The following is a 22,350-nucleotide window of genomic DNA, read 5'->3' on the forward strand; positions in this document are numbered from 1 at the left end:
TAAAAGGGTACATATGCAGGAAATTCTAATGTGACCAGCTTGCTTGCCTGCCATTTTGAACATTTTTACCCTTCACTGTCCTGTACCCAATCCAAAATGCAAATGTATCTCATGTGATGAGATCACCGAGCAACATAAAGGTCTTCGCTGGTGCCAAAATAATAAAGGAAATAGTTAACATAACAGTGTGGTGCTTAAATCAGAGCTTTTTGCACAATGATAACTGATCGATATTCTGTACATATGGAAATAATAACCCTGTACAAATGCATTAAAAATACCTAAAATGTCCTGCCACAGTTGTTTGACCCACTTTTTTTTAATTTTATTTTAAAAACAACAGAAAAGGACTCTGAGGAGTCCTCACCAGTGAGTCTGCAGGTGACATCCCCTGGTGCCACCACCCCTTTTGGCCATGTCAAATCAGAGGAACAAGGTGAAGGAGATGAAGATGAAGATACAGAGCTTGATGAGCAGCTTTCCAGACAGACCATAAGCATAGATGAAGAGGAGCTGAGCTGTCTACATTCTGCCAGCAGAGCAGAAACGGCTCTAAAGAATTGTAAGACCCTAAGAGGGATGTTTAAGGGTGGAGTAGGTGTCTGTGCATAGTTTAGAGGCCAGTGCGAGTGCCAGCTGCTTTCCACTTTCCTGTCTCCATCTCATTTGTGTTGTAATTTTGTTAGTAATTGTCAATCCTTCTTTCTGTCTTCCCGCCCATGCCCACATATTGCCATTTCCTATTAGTTTTTCCTTTTTGTATTATTGAACTTCTTTCCTTTGAATCATCTTGATGCTTCACTCATTTCCATTCATTCTTCATTTACTCACCTGCCCTCATGTCCTGACCTGCTCCTTCGATTCTTTCTGACCTTGTGTTCCCAGGATCCTCCACCTGTTTTGGTTTCTGGCCCACTGATATCACGGGCTACCTATCCTGCATGTCTTACCTTAGGCTACCTTTGTACATCTCCTGGTCCCCTTTTCTCTTCTTACTGCTTTTGTCTTCTTTCTATTACCAGTGTAGTTCCTCCCAATGCTCTTCCATCTCGGTCTTACAAGTCCATACTAAATCATTTGTTCCTTTTTTTTTTTTTTCCTCCCACCAGTGGCTGCATTGAAGCTAGTCTTGCTCAGGTACATGTCCATCATGGACGAATCTGGAGACGATGAAGGCTGTAAGAGTGGGCTGTCTCGTAGCTGGTCATCGGCAGGAAGCCACAGCACACAATCTCACTCTCAGCGGGGTTCAATGGATAACAGCATGGCCCCTCCTACCCCTGATAGCCAGATTCATGACATCCGGCTACTGCGGGGCTCCTCTGCAAGTGAGCCATGCAGCCCACGGGGCCAGGGGTCAGTAGCCGAGACGACGCAGAGTGACAGGGTGAAGTCCCCTGGCAGGGAGGCCACCTCAGGAGATACAGTGGCCAGTGAAGAAACAGCAGAGCAATTTTTTGATGCTTCAGAAGGATATGGTGAGTACTGGAACAATTGTCCAGTTTTTATAAAGCATTGATTTAAAAAACAAAACATAAAAGCAGAACTGCAGTTTGAGAAAAATCTGAGTAATTTACTTTAAGCCTTATGGGAGGGGGAGTAGGGGGGCTAAGATGTGTAAAAAATGAAAACTACTTGTACCTGTTGCAGGAAACTGCCTGATCCTAGAGGGCTTTGGTGCTGTTGGGGAGAGCAGTACAGATGATGATTTGCTCGTAGAGGTCACAGACCAGGATCCAGAAATCGACCTGAGCAAGCTGCTCTCTACATCTGCCTCAAGACGTGGCCTCTCAGTTGCTCCCATCAACCCCATTCCTCCCGAGTTCAGTGAGCAGGTCAACTTGTACATCAGGCAGCTGCAGGCCGACCTGAAACATTTAAAGGTATTGTGCGCTCCTTGTTTCAATGTTTCCTTTTGTTCCTCTCACCCATGACCTTAGCCTTGTTCTTCCTGCTGTACTCTCCACTACCATACTGATGCTGATGTAGTTTCACTTGTGGTTGTTATATGCATTTCCATTCTGATTTTTTTTTTCCTTTCTCTAGGTGGTTGAATCGCGATATAATCTCTTATGCCAAAGGCTGGCTGGATCAGCTTCTGACACTGAAGAAAACAAAGGTATGGATGATGGTCTCTTGTTAGGTTCAAAGTGAAGGCTGGATGGCTGAGCCCATCCCTTCATTTTTTTTTTTCTCAAATGTGGCTGAGGTCACGATTAATGTGTTGTGATTCCTGTCCATCAGTATGCTGGTTCTGGAGTTAGTGAAGTCCCCCAGGACACATTAGAAGTGTAGCTTGTTCCCCATCCCAGATCAGTCCTTGACTTGGTCAAGTCTTCACTTGCCTATTCTATTCTTAGTGAGTTCTCTCTGTGTTGGAGGATCCTAGTGGAAGACTGTGAGTCTCCTGGGTCAGAACCAAGCTAATTCCTTTACCTCCACAGTGAGTTGATCCTGAACTCTTTCCCACCAATGTAACTCAGGGGACGTGGAGAGCCAGTGAAATAAGTTTGTCTTCGTTAGCAGGCAGATGGAATGAGGCCTGTGAGAAGTTAATATTTGAAAATTATGTAGAGAGTAGTCTCGTAGGGCCAGACATTCTCAAACAAGAATACACATCTGGGGAGAACTCCATTAAGTGTTGGTAGAGAATAGTGGAGAAATCCAGGGTTTCTTCTTAAAACTCTCCCCCAGTTTCTTCTAGTCTGTGCAGTTTAAATGACTGGGTTCAGTTGTCCACCAAAAATATATATAAATATTTTCTCCTTATGCATTAGATAAATGTGTAAAGACAATGAGATAGCAAAAGAAACTGCACAAAAGACTTGACAATGACAGAAAATAAAAAAAAATTGTTGCCACCAATATGGAGCTCGGTAGCTACAAGGTAACCGAAACTTAATGATTACTTTGTACCTGGTGATGAGCGCAGAAACAGAAGAGACACGTAGACCGCCGCAGTTATTTGGCCCTACACATTTAAAAGTGCTTCTGTCTGCTAAAATATCTTTGTCATTTTGTCTATTGCTTCACTATATGGTACAACAACAGCAAATCCAGTTTAGGTAAGCGTTGTGGCCTATGTGTACTGTATGTTGAGGTATGGAGTATGCGCTGATTATATTAGTGATCCCCCGCCTATCGCAGAAGTTACATTTCAGACCCACCCGCGATAGGTGAAAATCCGCGATGTAGAAGACCAGATTTTTTTTTTTTATAGCTTAAGCCTTAAAATACCCCTCCCACACACTTTAAACACATGTAAACTTATTAAAACACACTTTGGATACACATATAATACACGGATGTCGGGCTAAAGATATGAGTAACACAATAATCATCATCCTCAGTTTTACCTTCTCCTGTGTGGTCAAGGTCATCCTCTGGCGCTTAGGCTCACTGCTACCAGAAGGCTTACAAGATGCAGGATGCTTGGGAGCCATCGTAGGGCTTAAAACAAAACGAAAAGTTCACAAAAGTTTGCTCAGAAAATTCGGACCACAAGCAAGGTACGCGATTCGTCGGGGACCCACGCTTGCTGTTCTTGCGAGATTACAGTCAGAGCCCAAGAGAATAAAATCTGCTCTGATTGGTTGAGTCTCCTCTTTCAGCCAATAACAGGCTTTGTAAGAAATCATCTGGGTGCTGTAACGCAAAACTCCTTGTCTGCTGAAAACCGTATGCTTTGTTATGAATTGGCTGCAAAGTACACTACAGGTAGGATGTACTTATTGAATTTTTCCACAATATAGCGGTGGCAAGATAGCTGAACCACGATAGAGCGGGGGATTACTGTACATGTTAAATCGCTATTACTGTATTCTGGTATGGCATGTCTTCAGTTCAAGTCCAACAGTATTGTTAACATATTTTAGTTATTTATTTAAATATTCAGTCAGAAGTTGGATGCTGTGCAGCCTCATCTGCATCTCTTGTGGCTTTTCATTATGAACTCTCTGAATGGCCATCCATTTCACCTCCTTTTGTTGGGGTGTAACCCACCATTTACCTCAAATGCATATTTTGTAATTCACATTTTCACAAACCTAGTCTTAAATTTACTCCTGCTCTGTTGTTGTAAATGTGATCAACAGAGAGCACACACGGCACCTGCGCCATCATGTCACTCACTTCTACCACTCGTCCATTGATGTCTTTAATGCAAATAACACACACACCCCCACCCAACCACATACTGTAGCCAGTTTAGTATCACCTGTCCACCTAACCTGCACGAATTTGGCCTGTGGGTGGAAATCGGAGCACCCGAAAGAAACGCACACAAACATGGGGAGAACATGCAAACTCCACACAGGGAGGACTTGGGACACGATCCCTGGTCCCCTTATTGCAAGGCAGCAGCACCAACACCACTGTGCCCCCCCCTTGCATCATTGATGATTTATTTTATCACATGCAGTGTGCTCTAGGGCTCTTTTTAGGAGACTTCATGATAAACTGCCTATAGACAAAATCAGAAGCTTGTTCTCTGCCAGGTCATGTTAATGTCAGTTATTTCTTCACAGACATGGTATTTATTGTGCATTTACCAGACAACGTCATGTTCTAACGTTAGGCGTTTCCTATGAAGTTTAAAAAATATCTTGTCCACACTGGTGCTTTAAAATGGAGGGTAATGGACTACTGGAGTATAAAAGCTTGAAAACTTTCCAAAGACATCCAAGACAGTTGTCAAGTGTTGATCCACGGCTTGCAATTACACACTCATTGTAAAATGGATTACAGTGATCCCTCGCTATATCGCGCTTCGCCTTTCGCGGCTTCACTCTATCGCGGATTTTATATGTAAGCATATTTAAATATATATCGCGGATTTTTTGCTGGTTCGCGGATTTCTGAGGACAATGGGTCTTTTAATTTCTGGTACATGCTTCCTCAGTTGGTTTGCCCAGTTGATTTCATACAAGGGACGCTATTGGCAGATGGCTGAGAAGCTACCCAACTTACTTTTCTTTCTCTCTCTCTTGCTCTGACTATCTGTGATCCTGACATAGGGGGTGTGAGCAGGGGGGCTGTTCGCACACCTAGACGATACGGACGCTTGTCTAAAAATGCTGAAAGATTATCTTCACGTTGCTACCTTCTGTGTGCAGCTTTTAAGTATGCTGCACGGTGCTTCACATACTTAAAAGCTCAAAGGGCACGTATGGATTTTTCACTGTTTGTTTTCCTCTGTCTGTCTCTCCCTCTCTCTGCTCCTGACGGAGGGGGTGTGAGCTGCCGCCTTCAACAGCTTTGTGCCGCGGTGCTTCGCATACTTAAAAGCCAAACACTCCTATTGATTTGTTTGGTTTTCTCTCACTTTCTGACATTCAGTGCTCCTGACGCGCACTCCTTTGAAGAGATATGTTCGCATTCTTTTAATTGTGAGACAGAACTGTCATCTCTGTCTTGTCATGGAGCACAGTTTAAACTTTTGAAAAAGAGACAAATGTTTGTTTGCAGTGTTTGAATAACGTTCCTGTCTCTCTACAACCTCCTGTGTTTCTGCGCAAATCTGTGACCCAAGCATGACAATATAAAAATAACCATATAAACATATGGTTTCTACTTCGCGGATTTTCTTATTTCGCGGGTGGCTCTGGAACGCAACCCCCGCGATGGAGGAGGGATTACTGTATATATATCATTGTAGAACAAAAAACACAAATATTATTAGATTCATCCATTTTAAAAGACCACCAGCTCTGCACACCAACTCAGTGTTTGTCTTCCTCAGTAACCTTTCACCCACAAAGGGGTGTGGTTTCCTCTCGAAAGACCAAATCCTGATCAAATTTTTGTGTGAATGTGTTTGTTGTTTTTTGATTTACTTACATATTTACATAAGAACTCGCACAACCGAATAGAAAACATACCCTTACTGCGAGAAAAATGGCACCAGGATTATGCGAGAAAAGAATTACTTCCAGATCCCTTCTGTTGCTACAAACATGAGTCGTAAACACAAGAAGGTGTTTTCTTATATCGAAGCTTTTGCTTGGTCAGTAAGCTTCTAGGACTTTTATTTTCTGGTGATGCCTCCATTGTAAAGCACCAGTGCAGCAAGATGTTAATTTATAGAAATCGCTTAACTTTAGAACACGTCTATGCATTTGCTATGCAAAACTACCATAATTGTGAAGCAACAAGTTCAACTTGAAAAGGAGCTCTCTCTCGCTCTGCAGTTCAAAATCGCCGCCCCTACACTGAGCGCCACCTTCACGGGGCCACCTTCACGCCACCAATTGTGACATTCGGTGAGCTCTCCAAGTCTTTCCACCCAGTTTTTTGTAAAATTCACTTATGGTGGTCTCTACGTCTGGCTCTGCGAGACTAGACAGTGGGCAGGGAAGACCTTCCTCATCCTGTCTGAAGTCTTTGCCCTCTCATTGGCGTAGGACTAGAAATAGCTGAGAGTCGGGCTTTGGAGGAGCCGAACCTTTGCGCGTACTTTTGAATGACTTTCAGTCAGGGGTCTGTTGGTGAAGAGTTGGGGACTTGAGAGGGTTACTTGAGTTTCTTTTTTCTCTCTTTTTGTAGATAAGAGTTAGTGTTGGCTGCCTCCATGTTTTTTCCCCCCACATCACCTTGCAGAAAAGGAACAGATGGAACCTGAGCAAGGTTGCCCTGGTGCCCATCTTCCTGCTGTGGAGCATTTTCTTTTGCCCAGGCCTGCACCCTCAAGGACTAGCCCCCTATGCCTGCAGGGAAAAAAGTCCTTTCCCTTACCACTCCTGTGCTCCACATGGAAGGACCTGAAGACCCCCTGACCTGGAAGACATTCCTAAGCACCTGCCTGCTTCACTCCAGGACAAGGCAACCCAGTTCCTCAGCCACTGCCATGAATCAAGAGGAAAGGAAGAGGCCGGCTGACACAACACCAGAGATAAACTGAGGTGGAAGGCATTGAATAATAATTTAGACACTCATTATTATTATTATTATTATTTTTTTTGAGGGGAACGGTGTTTAGAATCATTGAGTTAAATAAGAAACAAGTCAGTTTAGAACACTTCTCCTCACACCCTCCTTGTTCTGTTTTATTTTTATGTGTATCACGCACAACAGGGAAAAAGGCAGCCATGGCTGTCAAGTGTCCATTTCAGTCTTGCCCATTATGGGAGGTGTGCTACCCTCATGGCCCAGGCTGATTTTTGGAAATGCTTCTAGATTAATCTGGCAGAGGTGACTTGCTGGGATGGATTGGTTCCATTTTTTATTGGTCATCCAGAGCCTGGGATGAGAGCGAGTGACCTGACAAATGCCACCTGCTTGGCCAGTGCACTGAATTCAGTCTTGGGGGTGTTGTGGCACCCTTCCTCTGCCTCCAGGCACCTTTTCCTCAGCATATTTATTTGTGGTCAGATGACACTCGGCTGTAGATGAGATTCCCTCGAAAGCTGGGCAGGCTGGCCTTCTGTGCTGTGTGTTTACAGCCGGTCTCCATTAGGGGTCTCTCTCGGACTCCACTTCAGTTTCTGTAGTCGGGACCTTTTTTTTGGACAAATGGAAGAGGCTGCGGTGTCAACTGCAAAGCCTGGTTAAGACGCTGGGAAGGAAGGAAGGAAGAAAGAAAAGAAAAGAGAAGCTGAAATTTCAGGTTCAAGGAAGAAAATTCACAAAAGAGAACATTGCAGAAAGATCCAAGTGGCTTGTAACCGTGATTTTGGTGCGGCTAACGTTTGGATTTGTACGAACAGTAGGAGAAATAATGTAAATCTCAAAAGAGTTGGAGCTTTGGACATAAAGAGGCAGATTTTTTTTTTTTTTGTAAAACAAAATGTACATTTTTTTTTTGACCAACGGTCCTGTGTGACACTTGCATCTCAAAACTATTCCTAATTATTTTGTATTTTTTTGCTTTGTACACCATACAATCATTTACTGTTTTAACAGAGCTTACTAAAAGATACAAAAATAAAGAAAAATAAAAAAACACTCTCATGAGCTGTTCCTAAAATATTAATGTAATCTGTATTTTTACTGATCTTATTGTCTAGATGTTAATGAGGCATTATTATTATATTATAATATTATTATTGTTATTCTTCCTTTGGATTTTCTGTTTAAACTGTGTAAGATAGGTCTTCTTTTAGTTGAGAGATTATATGTCATTTGGACAAGTCAATATATTGTTCAAAAAAAAAAAAAAGGCAAGATGATTTGTGTATTTTTTGGGGATTCTGGGCTTTAAAAAAAAAATACAGTGTTGAAACATCATTAAATAAGCTTGAAAACATGAGTCCACGTCTCGGCCTTAATTCAACACCTTCTCAAAACACACCGGCCCACACATCGGGAGAGATGATTCATACGACTAATTAGGGAGAAGCCGGCCGGCCTACGTACGCGACGGAATCATTTGAGCTGACTTGTTAGGCGAATGTCGAACGGTATAATCCTGTTACACGGTGAGCGACTCGCAGCGCCATCCATAACTCGACGTGACAAGATGTTTATTCAAATGACAGTCCAATGTTCCTCGACATGCCACAGCTTGAACTACTGGGGAAAAGGAGCCCACCTGTCTAATGGGATTGCGTGAAATGATTGTGTGTGCAAACCTTAACTGGAAAGTGAAAAAAAAAAAACCCAAACGATAAGTAGGAATAGCAATGGTGGTTCAGACAGCCTCAGGAAGACGAGGGATGGAGTTTAATGATGCAGACCTGGTGGGGCGGCCAGAAAGTTAGTGAGGAGCACATTGGCCTAGGAGTGGCACAGGGATTAGCAGAAAGACTCGTACTTCTTTGCATTTATACATTGCTTTTCTCACTACTCAAAGCGCTCAGCAATTACAGGTTAAGGGCCCAACAGAGCAGAGTCCCTTTTACGGGATTCGAACCGGCAACCTTCCCATTACTACTGCAGATCCCCAGCCTCGGAGCCACCACACCACTCCGACCCTCACTGAGCCAGTTCTTCAGACTACTCTAGTAGAGTAACACCGGCGAGGAGGACCTCCATTGCTCTCAATTCTTTATGGCATGGATTCCACAAGATGTTGCAGACATCACTTTTGAGGTTTTGGTCCATGCAGGTATAACATAACGCCATTTCTGTACATTTGTCAGCTGCACATTCATGCTGTGACTCTCGTGTTCTTTCACATCCCAGAGGTGTTCTGTTGGATTGGGGAGGCCACTGATGAACACTAAGATCATTGCCATGTCCTTTAAAGCAGTCTGAGATGACTTGCTGCCATAGCTACTCCCAGCCTGGTAATGCACTATTAGACCAGGGGTGGCAAACTCCAGGCCTCGAGTGCCGCAGTGGCTCCAATTTTCATTCTTACCATCTTCTTAATTAGTGACCAGTTTTTGCTGCGGATTACTTTTTAATTAACTTAACTCCGGCCCCATAGTTGTTTCTTTTTCTTTAATTAGCAGCCAAACAATAATGAGACACAAAGTAAGCCGCCACATGGCCAGCTCACCTGTGCACATCACACAGTATCTGAAATCAAAGAGAGGTGACGGTCTCGATAACGTTCATCTCTCGGGTCACCGAAACATTTTGACGGTTCTCTTAGGAAAAAATAGAAAAACAACACTTTTCAAAAATGTGTGCTGTGGCAGAATGAGAGCAGCAACAAGCCGTGGAATTAAATAACAAGTTTAATTAACAGCAAGCATCGGCTTTTTATTAAATTGGTTTGAGTTTGAATCCCCAGTTTAGCTGGTCCTCTGTTGGCTCGTTTCACATCTCATTTCTGCTTGGCTGTCATTTAATGAAGAAAGGGATCATCAATTCAGAGGACTGAACGCTTCTAACAGGGCTATTAAAGTGATGGAGAAAACGTTAATTAGCAGTGAAAAATGGTCACTGATTAGGGAAAGGGTTAGAATGAAAACCTGCAGCCAGTGCGGCCCACCAGGACCGGATTTAGACACCCCTGTATTAGACGATGGGTGAATTGTGGCCATGAAGGGAGGCACAGGCTCAGTAACAAGACTGATAAAGGCCATGGCCTTCAAGTGATGATTGATTGGTATCAAAGTGAGCCACACCATCTCCACCATCCTGGACTGTAGACACAAGGCAGGGTGGGTGCACAGATTTATGCTGTTGGCACCAAATTCTGAGGCCTTCCATCTGTGTGCCGCAACATAAATCGAGATTCATCAGACAAGACGATGTTCTTCCAGTCTTCAGCTGACGTGTTTTGATGAGCGTCTGCCCACTGCAGCCTCAGCTTTCTGCTTCTGGCTGAGATGAGTGGAACCCAACGTGGTCTTCCGCTGTTGTAGCCCATCCACCTTGAGGTTTGGTGTGTTGTGTGTTCTGAGATTTTATTTCTGTTCACCACAGTTGTACAGAGTGGTCATCTGAGTTACTGTAGCCTTTCTGTCAGCTTGAACCAGTATGGCCATTCCCTCCCCTGACCCCTCTCATCATCAAGGTGTTTCCATCCACAAACTGCAGCTCACGGGATGTTTTGTTTTTCATGCCATTCTGAATAAACGCCAGAGGCTGCTGCTGTGTGTGAAAATCCCAGGAGATCAGAAGTTACAGAAACACTCCAAGCAGCCCATCTGGCACCAACAGTCCTGTACCAGTCGAAATCTCTGAGATCACCTTCTGGTGTTTGATGTGAACATTAACTGAAGCTCCTAACCAGCATCTGCAGCATTTTATGCTGCTGCCTGATTGGCCAGTTTAACAATTGCAGGGATAAGCAGGTGTTGCTAATTTGCCTGGTGAGTGTAACAAATCGGCCAACTCCAGAAACTTCATTGAGCTTTGAGCTCCAATTGAAGATCAGTGTGAAATCCACCCAAGGGACACCACGCTGTGCACGCCTCGGTTTGCTGTTCTGTTTTTGTTTGGTTTTAATTTTCACAGCCTGAAACACCAGAACAAACTGTCGACTGGGGGACTATTTGAAATCTGCTCCATTTTGATCTCTCGGCGAGTTGTTCTTCAGGCGATGGCGCTGGGGCAGAGAAGCTAAACTTGTGAGGTTGTCCTTCAGGTAACGCTGTCTGAGCTGCTGCTGCCGCCCTGCTCTTGCTGTCGAGTTTTTAATCAGCCTTGGAAATGAAAGGCAACTGAAGCCACAAAGAACTTCTTTACACAAACAGTTCTGGAACTTGGGGGGGAGAAACCGTGAGAACCTTTAAGAAAAATCTGGATGAGATAGTGGGACGGTGTAACCAGGGCCGGATGTTCCTATAGGCTAACTAGGCTGAAGCCTAGGGCCTCAAGATCAAGAGGGGCCTACATTCAAATTGTTAGCAAAATTTTATTATCTCTCATGTAATTTACAAACTTAAAAATGGAAGGTGAAAGGGCCTCATAAGTGGAATAGCCTAGGGCCTCTTTTCATATAAATCCGGCCCTGGGTGTAACTAAACAAGCGGGCTTGATGGACTGAGAGGTCTGCTCTCGATTGTCAAATTTCTTAAGTTCTTCCTGTCGTAATCTGAATTTTGCTTTGAGTCTTTGATTTTCTAGTTTGCCCTGACTGGAAGTCCCTTTTATTTCCGTGGTGCTGCCCTGCATCTTGTGTTTGTTGTCCCAATGAGATGGTGTCCAGAAGTGCTTGGTCTTCAGCACAGGTTCACACCACAGTACCCTTTAAGGTGCAGACGGTTGACAGAACTAAGGGGCTAGTTCTCACTAATTCACTGTGTGCCCCCTCCCCGCCCCGAGCAGCTGTACTGCCCTAAATAGGACATGAGGAGGAAGTGGAATGGGCACGTCATCCTCATCATCAACCACCATCACCCCCTCTGCGAGACCCTTTTCTTTAAGGGCCATTCGGAGTGCCTCCCTTTATTATTTATTTATTTTTTTAACTGGTCACTGGCTGGCCTTTTCTGTCCGAAGTAGCTGGTTGGGGGCTTTCATCCATGGCCTGCTATAACTTTCTGCACTTTCAGGAAGGATGTGATAAAAAACACACAAATTGGCAGCAAAGATCATAAAACTAGCATTACGGGTCTTCATACAAAACAAACGAGACCTCCCGACATTAAAATGAAGAAATCCCGGCGTAGTCCTCCCTGGTGTGTATCCACTGCCCACCTCAGCTTGAATATTTTTCTGATTCCTTTTTCGCGGCGTTCTTTGCAGAAGTCCAATTTATGAACATCAAACCCTGCAGACCCCAGTGGTCTTCACACCTATGGGCACCTCTGTCTGTTTGCATTAACACTAATACCTTGAATTGATTTCTACTCTACATGTTTTCCGTGGAAAGTAATAGGTGGAGGTCTGCTCGGCGAACGGCACACATTAAAATGAAAAGAGAGCGGAGCAGCTAAGTGATGGCATTTTACGAATCGATGCGCCTTATTTTTGAAGATGTCGGAGGTGGGCAAAAGAGCGTAATTTTGTTCATGCAAAGATGATCTCTTTTATGTATTTGACTGACATATACAGTCATGAAGGGCCACCATAAAAAGTCTTCACGTTGCCTTCTTCTGCAACATTGACTCACAGGGTTGCTGTGCTTTGCATACTGTGAAGTGTAACACAATGTTTGGTCTGATGGCCAAAAAGCTCAATTTGGATCACAACAGACCATAGGACCACCTTCCAGCTGACCATGGAGCCCACATGTCTTTTGCTAAGATGCCCTCTCCCATAAAGCAGTGATTGGTGAAGCACAGGTGTTGCCTACACAGTCTGTGCCACTGTAGCTTGTGACTCTGATGGCTCCCTCATTTGTCTTCGTTGGTTTTATTTATTTCTTTTGGACAGCCTGCTCCAGCAGATTTACAACTCTCACATATCTCCTCCATGTCTTCATGGTTGATATAACTGGCTATTCAGTGACGTGGATGTTTTCTTCCCTCCATCCCCTGCCTTGTGCTTGTCATGGAGTTGCTTGGAGTGTTCTTTGGTCTTCATGGTGTCGGTTAGCCCACCATACTGATTCCTCACATGTTAGCCCTTCCACATTCAGGAGCTTTTAGACAACAATTAAGTGAAACCCCTGACATAATTCTGGGACTTCTCAAGCCGTTGGGCTGCTCCAGTGATGATTTAGGGGTGTCATATTGAAGGGAGTGAATACTTATGGGATCAGTTTGTTTGTGTTTTATGTTTGCAAGTAATTTAGACCACCATGCTCAGATCTGTTGTCACTTGGACATTAGAGTCCTTTTCTGGTGACCTGTGTCAGAAAAGCCAAAATCAGTCCACTGGGTTTCACTGTTGTTGAACAATAAAATGTGAAAACATCCACGGGGGTGAAGACTTTGTAGATTACTGTGTCTGTTCGGGTGTTTTATTTGGGGAAAAACCAAAACGTCACATCTTCACACAAAGTCTGGTCTGTTCATACAGCAGCAAACAGAAGATCTCAAAATCTGATCAGCTCTGCACTGACACAGTCGGGCTAGAAACGGATTTGTGCGAAGCTGCATGGTTTCAGAATATAGAATAATAATAATAATAATAAAAAATATAATTTTTTCTTTTTCCACCCGAGCAGCAGGCCAGTCGCGGCCCCACTGAGCGCCCCTTTTACTGGACGTTCACCGGCCGTCGACTATTCGCTTTAGTCTGCCGGCGAGTGTCGGCCTGCGCTGCGAAGTCTCGACGGGCTCAGCCGCCCACTGTCCGTGTCGGTGGGCGCATTGCTCGATGATTCCCCCCCCCCCCCCCCCCCAATAATATCGGCTGCTGTGGTCAATTCAGATTTAAATGCCGTTCACTGCCATCCATCATTTTAATTATATAACTAACCATCGCTGCATTTACTTTCAAAAACAATTCTAAAAATAAAACAATTCATGTTTTAGAACAAAACCAAAACTCGTTGGGTCAACATTGGGGGTGAACTGTGTCAAGCGATGCACTGGCACCCCACTCAGAGCTGATTCCTGCCTTGACCCAAATAATGCCAGGGCAGATGCCAGCTACCTGAACTTAATAAACAAGTTTGAAAATTGCTGATGCGGCACTCACGGACTTCTTTTAATGAATTTCCTTAACCCTTCTTATTAAATGCTGATCCCAAATATATTCCAAAGCTGGCAGACATTTGGTTCAGAAACAGATGATTAAACTGGGGCCCCCATATCTAATTTTTTAAATCTACCACTCTAAAAACGCTTAAAACTTTTTTTTCTTTCTCCGTTACTTAAAATGTGCTTCCAATCCCCGAGGACATCATTTTTGAGCGCTAATTGAGTCCGCGTACGCGAGAGGCGCTGTGTACACGATGCGGCCACTAGAGGGCGAAACAGTTAATAAAGCCGCTGGTTGGCTTCGGTTTCATCCTCCCTAACCCGACGCACTTCAGGCTTCCTAATTGTCTGAAAGGTAAACGCCGAATTTGTGTTTTCTTTCTTATTTTACAGGATCGTGGAGAAATGGAAGCAGTTGAATGTGGAACTGCCTGTCAGCCTAGGGGTTTGAAACTCTCTTAGTTTTCCTGTTGCAGGCCACGACCCGGATGACTTTGAAGGCTGGCAAGAAAACAGCAGAAGATGAGCAGGCGGCCGCCTCAGTTTTTAAACTGGGATTTGTCAGTTTAAGATATGTGCAAGATGAAGAGGGTGCCATGGCGTTTTTGACTTGGGGGTTTTCATTTACGGTTGTGTGAAAAAGAAAGTATGCCCCAAGAAATGTTTTTTTTTTCTTTCGTTTTTTGAGCTATGTGGTTATGTATGGTATTTGAAACACGGTATTAACATTTGATCTTCATGTACACAATGTGTTTAGATAAAGGTGAGAAAACAATGAAAATTTGACCTTGCAATAGTTTGTTCAAAATAGGTGTTAGAAGCCACCAGGTGTCTGAGGAAAAAGTAAGCCCCCTTGGTTCTAATAGCTGATGTTGTGCCCTCAAGTTGGCATTTCCTACAAATGAATACCTGTCTCTGACATCGACTGGGGAAAAGTTCTTCCCACTCCTCCATGCAGGATTCTTTCAGCTGTGTGATGTTTGAGGGGGTGTCCTGCGTACAGAGCGCATTTCAAATTCCCCCACAGGATTCTGGTCAGGACTTTGACTTGGCCACTCCAGATCCCTTCATTTCTTGCTTTTCAGCCATTCCTTTGTGGATTAACTGATGTATTTAGGGTTATTGTCATTTTGCAACATCCACTTTCAGTGGAGCTTCAATCTCCTGGCAGATGGTCTCACCTCCACCATGACTTACTATGCTTTACAGTTGGTGTCAGGTTCTTCTGGTACTGTGTCCAGAAAACTCTTATCATTGCCTCGCCTGCCCAGAGCACATTGTTCCTGAAGTCCTGGTCTTTGCCTAAGTGTTCATGGGCACACTTTAGTCTTGCTCTGATGTTCTTTCTGGTGTTCCCTTGGCACACCTTCCATACAAATCTAATATGCGCAACCTCTTTCAAATTGTAGGCTCACCCACTTTGACATCAACAGTGGAAAGACCCACCTGGAAGTCCTGTGACAAAATTCTGGTGTTCTCAGAGACATCTTTCAGCATCTTGTGTTCTGCTCTCAGGCTTAGCCTGGACATGTTGTTTGATATCTTCTCCACATGTAGATCATCTTCTGGACAGTGGAGCAGTTGATTTCCAATTCTTATAAGATCTTCTTAAATCTCTTCCCAGCCTCATAGGTTTCTTGTTTGTAAAGTTCTTTCTGAAGGTCTCAGAGAACTCTTCCAAACTGGGCATGGTGGTAACACACACACTGCAGACCAACCTGTCTAAGAGAGCTTCAGGCCATCTGATGCACCCGATTCAAATTTGATTTATATGAGGTGGTCATTAATGAAGGGGTGCACATTCTTTAATGTGTTAATGTGGCATGAGACCATGTCTCTCATTTAGGACCCTGCTGCTGTTGTCTACATTGCTGCTTTCATGACACTCTGTGACCTCTAGTCCACAATTAGGCGCGGAGGAGGAAAAGAAGATAAAATTCCGGAGTGCTCAACAGCATCACTTGCTGATGTAAAATGTTCTCTGATTTTTTTCCAGGCTGCCCTCAGCAGCAGAGCCAGGATAAGTCATGTCCAGTGCTAATTATTTTATAAAATCATTGAGAAGATGAGATGATTGCTTACCGATAATAATTCTTTACACAGTAGGCCACCATTCCACATGTGCCTGCAGAGTGCTATTGGCAGGTGGGCCACACCTGGCTGAGGTTACGGCGTCAGAGTCCTGACTATGGTGGGACATTCCAGATGTGAGTTTGCTCAACGTGTATGCAGGGGGACGCATGCTGTTACGGCTTACCCCTCGCTCCATAACCGAAGCAACCCGCTGAAGGTCAATGGAGATGAAATGAGATTCCTGGAAAGTGACGGCAGGACCATCTCATATGCAGCTGCAGCCGAACCTTTTCTCAATTACGGAGCTCTTGCCGCAGGCAAGACAGCTGTTGCTTGATTGTTGCCTCTTTTGCCATTTGTTTGATATTTATTCTTTATTCATTAGCCTCGCAGACAGAGAGTTTCCATTGAGCTTTTCCTTATAAGTCATTGTAAAGTGCAAAATGGGAACTTTAAAAAAATAATTCAGTCAAAAGAGTTCCTTTGATGAGCCTGCCAAGAAACCGTCTGAAAGCAGAATAATTGTGACTGTGGTCGGAGCTGGAAGGTGACCCTCCAACAGCTGGGGACTTTATGTTCTTACTGGGTGTGCAGACCGTCCAGCTGTTCACTCCACCCCAAGATGGCATGACTGCGCTGAGTGGATGTTTGTCATTGTCATCTTTACTACAAAGACAGTGGCATTTGTAGGGGAATGTTTAGTAGAAATGACCTCGTTTCTGGATGTGTGCGTTTCATTGGGTTCACAGTCTTCTCTTTAGAAGTTCTTGTGGGTGTGTTTTCAATAAGGCATTGTTATTCTTTGATATTATTGAACTTCTGCATAAAGTTGTATGTCCCCTTGGGGCAAATCAAGATCCATCTATGAAATGGCAGTCTTGAATGTCAGTTGATGTTGGTCACCCATACAGGACAGGCAGTGCTAGTGTAGTGTAGTGTTTAAGGCTTTGGACTTGAGATTGTGGGTCCAACTGACACTGTGTGAACAAGTCATTTCACCTACCTGTGGCTCCAACAGACAAATCGAAAGAAATGTAACCAATAGTTACAGATGTAGTAAGTTACCTTGGATAAAGGCATCATGTAAATAATAATAAATACTCCTTAATATCCCTATGTGTACAGCTTCAGCACTCTTTCAAACTGAAGTGCAATCAAAGATCTGCTGGTATAATGGCTCATAGCAGTAGAATTTACTAGAATGGACTTTACCATTTTATCTATTGATTTTGGTCTTGTTCAACAACATCTTTATCAACATTGGACTTCCAATACAACTCGGAGTCCTGCCATGTGCAAACGTTTGCTGACGACACTGCTATCGTGGGCTGCATCAGGAGTGGGCAGGAGGAGGAGTATAGGGACCTAATCAAGGACTTTGTTAAATGGTGCGACTCAAACCACCTACACCTGAACACCAGCAAAACCAAGGAGCTGGTGGTGGATTTTAGGAGGACCAGGCCTCTCATGGACCCCGTGATCATCAGAGGTGACTGTGTGCAGAGGGTGCAGACCTATAAATACCTGGGAGTGCAGCTGGATGATAAATTAGACTGGACTGCCAATACTGATGCGCTGTGTAAGAAAGGACAGAGCCGACTATACTTCCTTAGAAGGCTGGCGTCCTTCAACATCTGCAATAAGATGCTGCAGATGTTCTATCAGACGGTTGTGACGAGCGCCCTCTTCTATGCAGTGGTGTGCTGGGGAGGCAGCATAAAGAAGAAGGACACTTCACGCCTGGATAAACTGGTGAGGAAGGCAGGCTCTATTGTAGGCATGGAGCTGGACAGTTTGACATCTGTGGCAGAGCGACGGGCGCTGAGCAGGCTCCTATCAATTATGGAGAAACCACTGCATCCACTAAACAGTATCATCTCCAGACAGAAGAGCAGCTTCAGCGACAGACTGCTGTCACCGTCCTGCTCCACTGACAGATTGAGGAGATCGTTCCTCCCCCAAACTATGTGACTCTTCAATTCCACCCGTGGGGGGGTAAACGTTAACATTATATAAAGTTATTGTCTGTTATACCTGCATTTTTATTACTCTTTAATTTAATATTGTTTTTTATCAATATGCTGCTGCTGGAGTATGTGAATTTCCCTTTGGGACTAATAAAGTATCTATCTATGCTATATGGCCAATGTTTGTGGACACCTGAACACCACACCTATATGAGCTTATTAGACATCCCATTCCAAAACCAGGGATTTTAATATGGAGTTAACAACAACCCCAACCAATACTCATGTGTGGCTAAAACAGCCTTCCTTCTTCCAAGAGATTTGTGTCTATGGAAATTTGTGCCCAGTTTGCCCAAACAGCTTTGGTGAGGTGAGGTTAGGTACTGATGTTACAAATGAAGTTCCAGTTTATCTCAAAAGTGTTCAATAGGGTTGAGGTCAGGACTCTGTGCAGGCCACTCAGATTCCACCATGTGTTCGTGGGCTTGGCTTTGTGCACAGGGGCCACAGTCAGGCTACAACAGAAAATGACTTTCTGCAAACTGTGGGGGCCACAAAGTTGGAAGTTCACAATTATCTAAACTTTCTTTGTATGCTGTGGCATTAACAGTACACTACACTGGAACCAATGGACCCCAGACCATTATCCCTCCTCCAGGACAAGTTATTGTAGTCACTATGCAGTCCAGAAGGTAGTGTTCTCTTAACATCTGCCAGATTGGCCCATCAGGCTGCCAGATACTGAAGTGTGATTCATCACTAAAGACAACACGTTTCTCCTACTCCAGAGTCCAACGCCAGCGTGCTTTACAACTCTCCAGTCCAAGCTTGGCATTACACAAACTGCAGCTGCTGAACCATTAAAATCCATTTCATGAAGCTCCCAACTCATAATTCTTGTGCTGGCATTGCTTCCAAAGGCAGTTTGAGACTCTGTTGTAAGTGATGCATCAGAGGACAGGCCATTTTTACACACTTCAGCAGGCAGCAGGCCTGTTCTGGGAGTTTGCATGGTCTATCACTTCACAGCCAAGCTGTTGATGCTCCTTAATGTTTCTACTTCATAGTAACAGCACTTACAGTAGACCAGGGCAGATTCAACAGGGCAGAAATTTCACATACTGACTTGTGACAAAGGTGGCATTCTATGACAGTGCCACATTTGGAGTCACTGAGCTCCTCTGTATGCCCCACTCTACTGTCAGTGTTTGTCAATGAAGATTGTCTGGTGCTGTGCTCGGTATTATGCACCTCTTTACAATGAAACACTTGAATTCAGTAATTTGGAGTGGTGTCCCCATCCTTTAGCCATATAGTGTGTGTCTGTTTGCCCACCTACTTATCTAACACAGTTTCATTCTTACCTGCCTTTCTATCTAATATAGTTTAATTATCTACTTATCTATCCTCAGTTAATTTGCAGAGAATCTTGTTAGAGTGTTTGATTATGAAGGTGTATGCTGTTTATAAATTAAGCACAATGGCTGCAATGACATCCGTTGGTTTTAGCGATCTGAGGGCAGCCAAAATATTCAGGTGAAATTACGTGTGCCCTCAACCAATGCTGGTTGAAGGGTGTGGTGGGCTGTACAGTGATGTTCATCTTCCTATGGTTTGTAGTGAAGCAGATATGTTTAACATCCCCCTGGCAGTCAGCTCTGCTACTCATCTTACCTTAAGAGAACTTAGGCTCACTGGGTTTCATTATGTCATAATGCACTGTTCTTCTATGGGATGTCATCCTGAACTTTATACACTGCTCTTCCAATGGGATGCCATCTTGAACATTATACACTGCTCTTCTATGAGGCGCCATCTTGAAATTTATAAACTGTTTCTCTATGGCACAGGTGTTGAACTCCAGTCCTCCAGGGCCGCAGTGGCTGCAGGTTTTCATTCTAACCATCTTCTTCATTAGTGAGCCGTTTTTACTGCTAATTAACTTCTTTTGTTTTAGTTTTAATTAACTTGACTCAGGCTCCTTAGTTGTCTCTTTTTCCTTAATTAGTAGCCAAACAATAATGAGACAAACAAGCTATCATATGACCAGCTCACCTGTGCCTATCACACAATATCTGAAAATAAAGAAAGGTGAAGGTCTCAGTAAGGTTGGTCTCTCAGATCACCAAAACATTTTGACGGTGTTCTTAAAAAAAACAGAAAAATCAACAAATTTGGAAATGTCTGCTGTGGCAGAATGAGAGCAGCAACAAGCCATTGAATTAAATAACGGGCTTAATTAACAGCGAGAATCAGCTTCTCATTAAGAGACTGTTTGGAGTGAAATTGGTTGGAGTTTGAAGTCCCAGTTTAGCTGGTCATCTGTTGGCTCGTTTCACATCTTATTTCTGTTTGGCTGCCATTTAATGAAGAAACAAATCAATTCAGAGGACTGAATCCTTAAAAACAAGGCTATTGAAGTCAAGGGAAAAGGAATTATTTAGCAGTGAAAACTGCTCACTGATTAGGTAAAGGGTTAAAATGAAAACCTGTAGCCACTGCAACCCTCCAGGCCCGGAGTTCAACACCCCTGCTATGGGATTCCATCTTGGATTAATTTCTGCTGGTTGTTATCTTGCTGCAATACACAGCTCATAAGGTTTGCTCACACTTTTGAGGCTACAGAACCCTGTTCAGATGAATAATACTCTGTATAGGTGAGTATTTTATCCAGTAGGTTCTCAATGCCTGCCAGATAAGGCACACTCTCTCTGTCAGGCTGGTGATCCTTTTGCCATGATGCACATATTTAATCAGGTAGGTGCTCACCTTGTAACGATTCACTGTCACTGTGTACAAATCTACCTGTTTGTTTCCTATTATGCCACTACCTGATTTAAATGTATAACTATCTTTTCCTTCTACTTATCTCACCTTTCCCATCCTTCCATGATACATACCGATATCGTGCGGTTTCACATTCTGGCCAGCTGACTGGCTCTCTGTGTGAAGATGTACAGCTCTGTTCTTGTAAATGTCACCTTATTATCATGACATATAACTCTTGTCAGTGCGGTTTTCCTCCTTTGAAGATCCCGAGCGCTGTTCAAATCATCTTCATCCTGTCATGGTAAAGTACACTTGTCGGGCTGGATCACCAATTTTGAAAAATACACATCTCAGCTTAGATAAATATAATTAATCCATGATGCACAATTCATCTTATGTTGTTCCCCCTTTAAAGAGCCACAGTTTCCTTCAGAATGTTGTTGTTCAGCAGGGATATACAAGTCCTGCGAGGCTGGATGGCTCACCAGGAGTGAAGATCCTCAGCCTGTTCATGTTCTGTGCTTTCTTTAATAAAGCGCAATTTCTATTCGCTTTTTTTTTCATCTCTTAATTCCTGTTCGTTTTTTTTTTCCCTACAGGCGTGCTGATAATAGTCACCCTGTTTCCATTTACAACTATGGGTTTTTTCCTTGCAAAATCTTTGGCTTTGTCCAGGTAATCGCCATCCTGCGACATCTTTTCATAGTATATAACTTTTGCCAGACTGTTTTATTCTTATTTTAGAAGATGCATATCCTAACTAGCTATCATTTCTCTCATTATCTCGCAAGTCCTCACACATTTCCAGTCCAGTTCTAATGCACTGGGTAGGGTGCTGTTCGGCTCGGCTTTATTCCATATCTCTCTGCAGCGAGTCGGGTTGCTTGTCACTGCCGCGGCCGCCGCTGCTTCTTTTCAATCGTTGAGCGTTCGTGAATTGATTGGCTCAGCTGGAGCTCCGCGGGAGGAGCCGCCTCTCTCTCTCTCTCTCTCTCTCTCTCTCTCTCTCTCTCTCCCCGCACAGCAGCGCTTCTCTCCATTTGGAGGGTTGTGCACTTCGCTCGTCTTCCTCGCCCGGTCGCACATCTCTGTGTCTAGCGAGCCTCCCAGAGCAGAGCTTCCGATCTCACTTGAGGATTACTTGACATTCTTCCACAGCGTTGCTGCAGATATGGGTTCTGCTGCCATTTGGAATCCCGTTTTGTTTTTGTTTGAAGCGAAGAATGGAAAAGCGCAGGTCAGGAAGACACCACTAGAGAGGGGTTCTAGTTAATCAAATCTGCACCGATATCTGGAGAACTTTTAATTTCCCTCATTTACAACAATAATCCAGTTTGTAGAGGGCCTGCAAGGAGTAACCCACCGTTTATTCCAACAGGTATGGCTATATCTTAAATTATCTGTGATCAACGAAGAGTTGTATTTATCGCCTTAATCTCGGCATATAAAGCGCCTTGCAGTGTAACCAGCATCGTGGCAGAACACACAAAGAGCTAGTTAAAACTGCCAGGAAACAGTTGTATTGACCACAAAGTGACAAAACCGCTGTGCTGAAGGGCGAGAAGATACAGGGGGTCTACCAAGTCGCTATATAAAAATGATAATTTGAAACCTGT

General features: G+C 43.8%; 2 protein-coding genes across 12 annotated transcripts in view; both read left to right on the forward strand.

The window, feature by feature from the left end:
- Positions 1–8,245, forward strand: part of LOC114656842 (rho guanine nucleotide exchange factor 12-like) — a 162,480-nt gene extending 154,235 nt beyond the window's left edge. For all 8 annotated transcript variants that reach the window (XM_028808420.2, XM_028808424.2, XM_028808422.2 and 5 more), the window contains 5 exons: positions 344–562; positions 1,110–1,478; positions 1,651–1,883; positions 2,047–2,119; positions 6,544–8,245. In XM_028808420.2, coding sequence (XP_028664253.1) covers positions 344–562; positions 1,110–1,478; positions 1,651–1,883; positions 2,047–2,119; positions 6,544–6,554 — 905 coding nt within the window. In that variant the 3' untranslated portion in view covers positions 6,555–8,245. The remainder of the gene's footprint in view (positions 1–343; positions 563–1,109; positions 1,479–1,650; positions 1,884–2,046; positions 2,120–6,543) is intronic.
- Positions 8,246–21,752: 13,507 nt separating this feature from the next.
- The window catches only part of grik4 (glutamate receptor, ionotropic, kainate 4), a 539,446-nt gene continuing 538,848 nt past the window's right edge, over positions 21,753–22,350 (forward strand). For 3 of the 4 annotated variants that reach the window (XM_051931923.1, XM_051931925.1, XM_051931924.1), the window contains exon 1: positions 21,753–22,112. The gene's annotated coding sequence lies outside the window, so the exon portion shown is untranslated. The remainder of the gene's footprint in view (positions 22,113–22,350) is intronic. The other variant, XM_028808425.2, reaches the window with a different exon arrangement.

The sequence above is a fragment of the Erpetoichthys calabaricus genome, chromosome 9, assembly GCF_900747795.2.
Source record: "Erpetoichthys calabaricus chromosome 9, fErpCal1.3, whole genome shotgun sequence".
NCBI classification, from domain to species: Eukaryota; Metazoa; Chordata; class Cladistia; order Polypteriformes; family Polypteridae; genus Erpetoichthys; species Erpetoichthys calabaricus.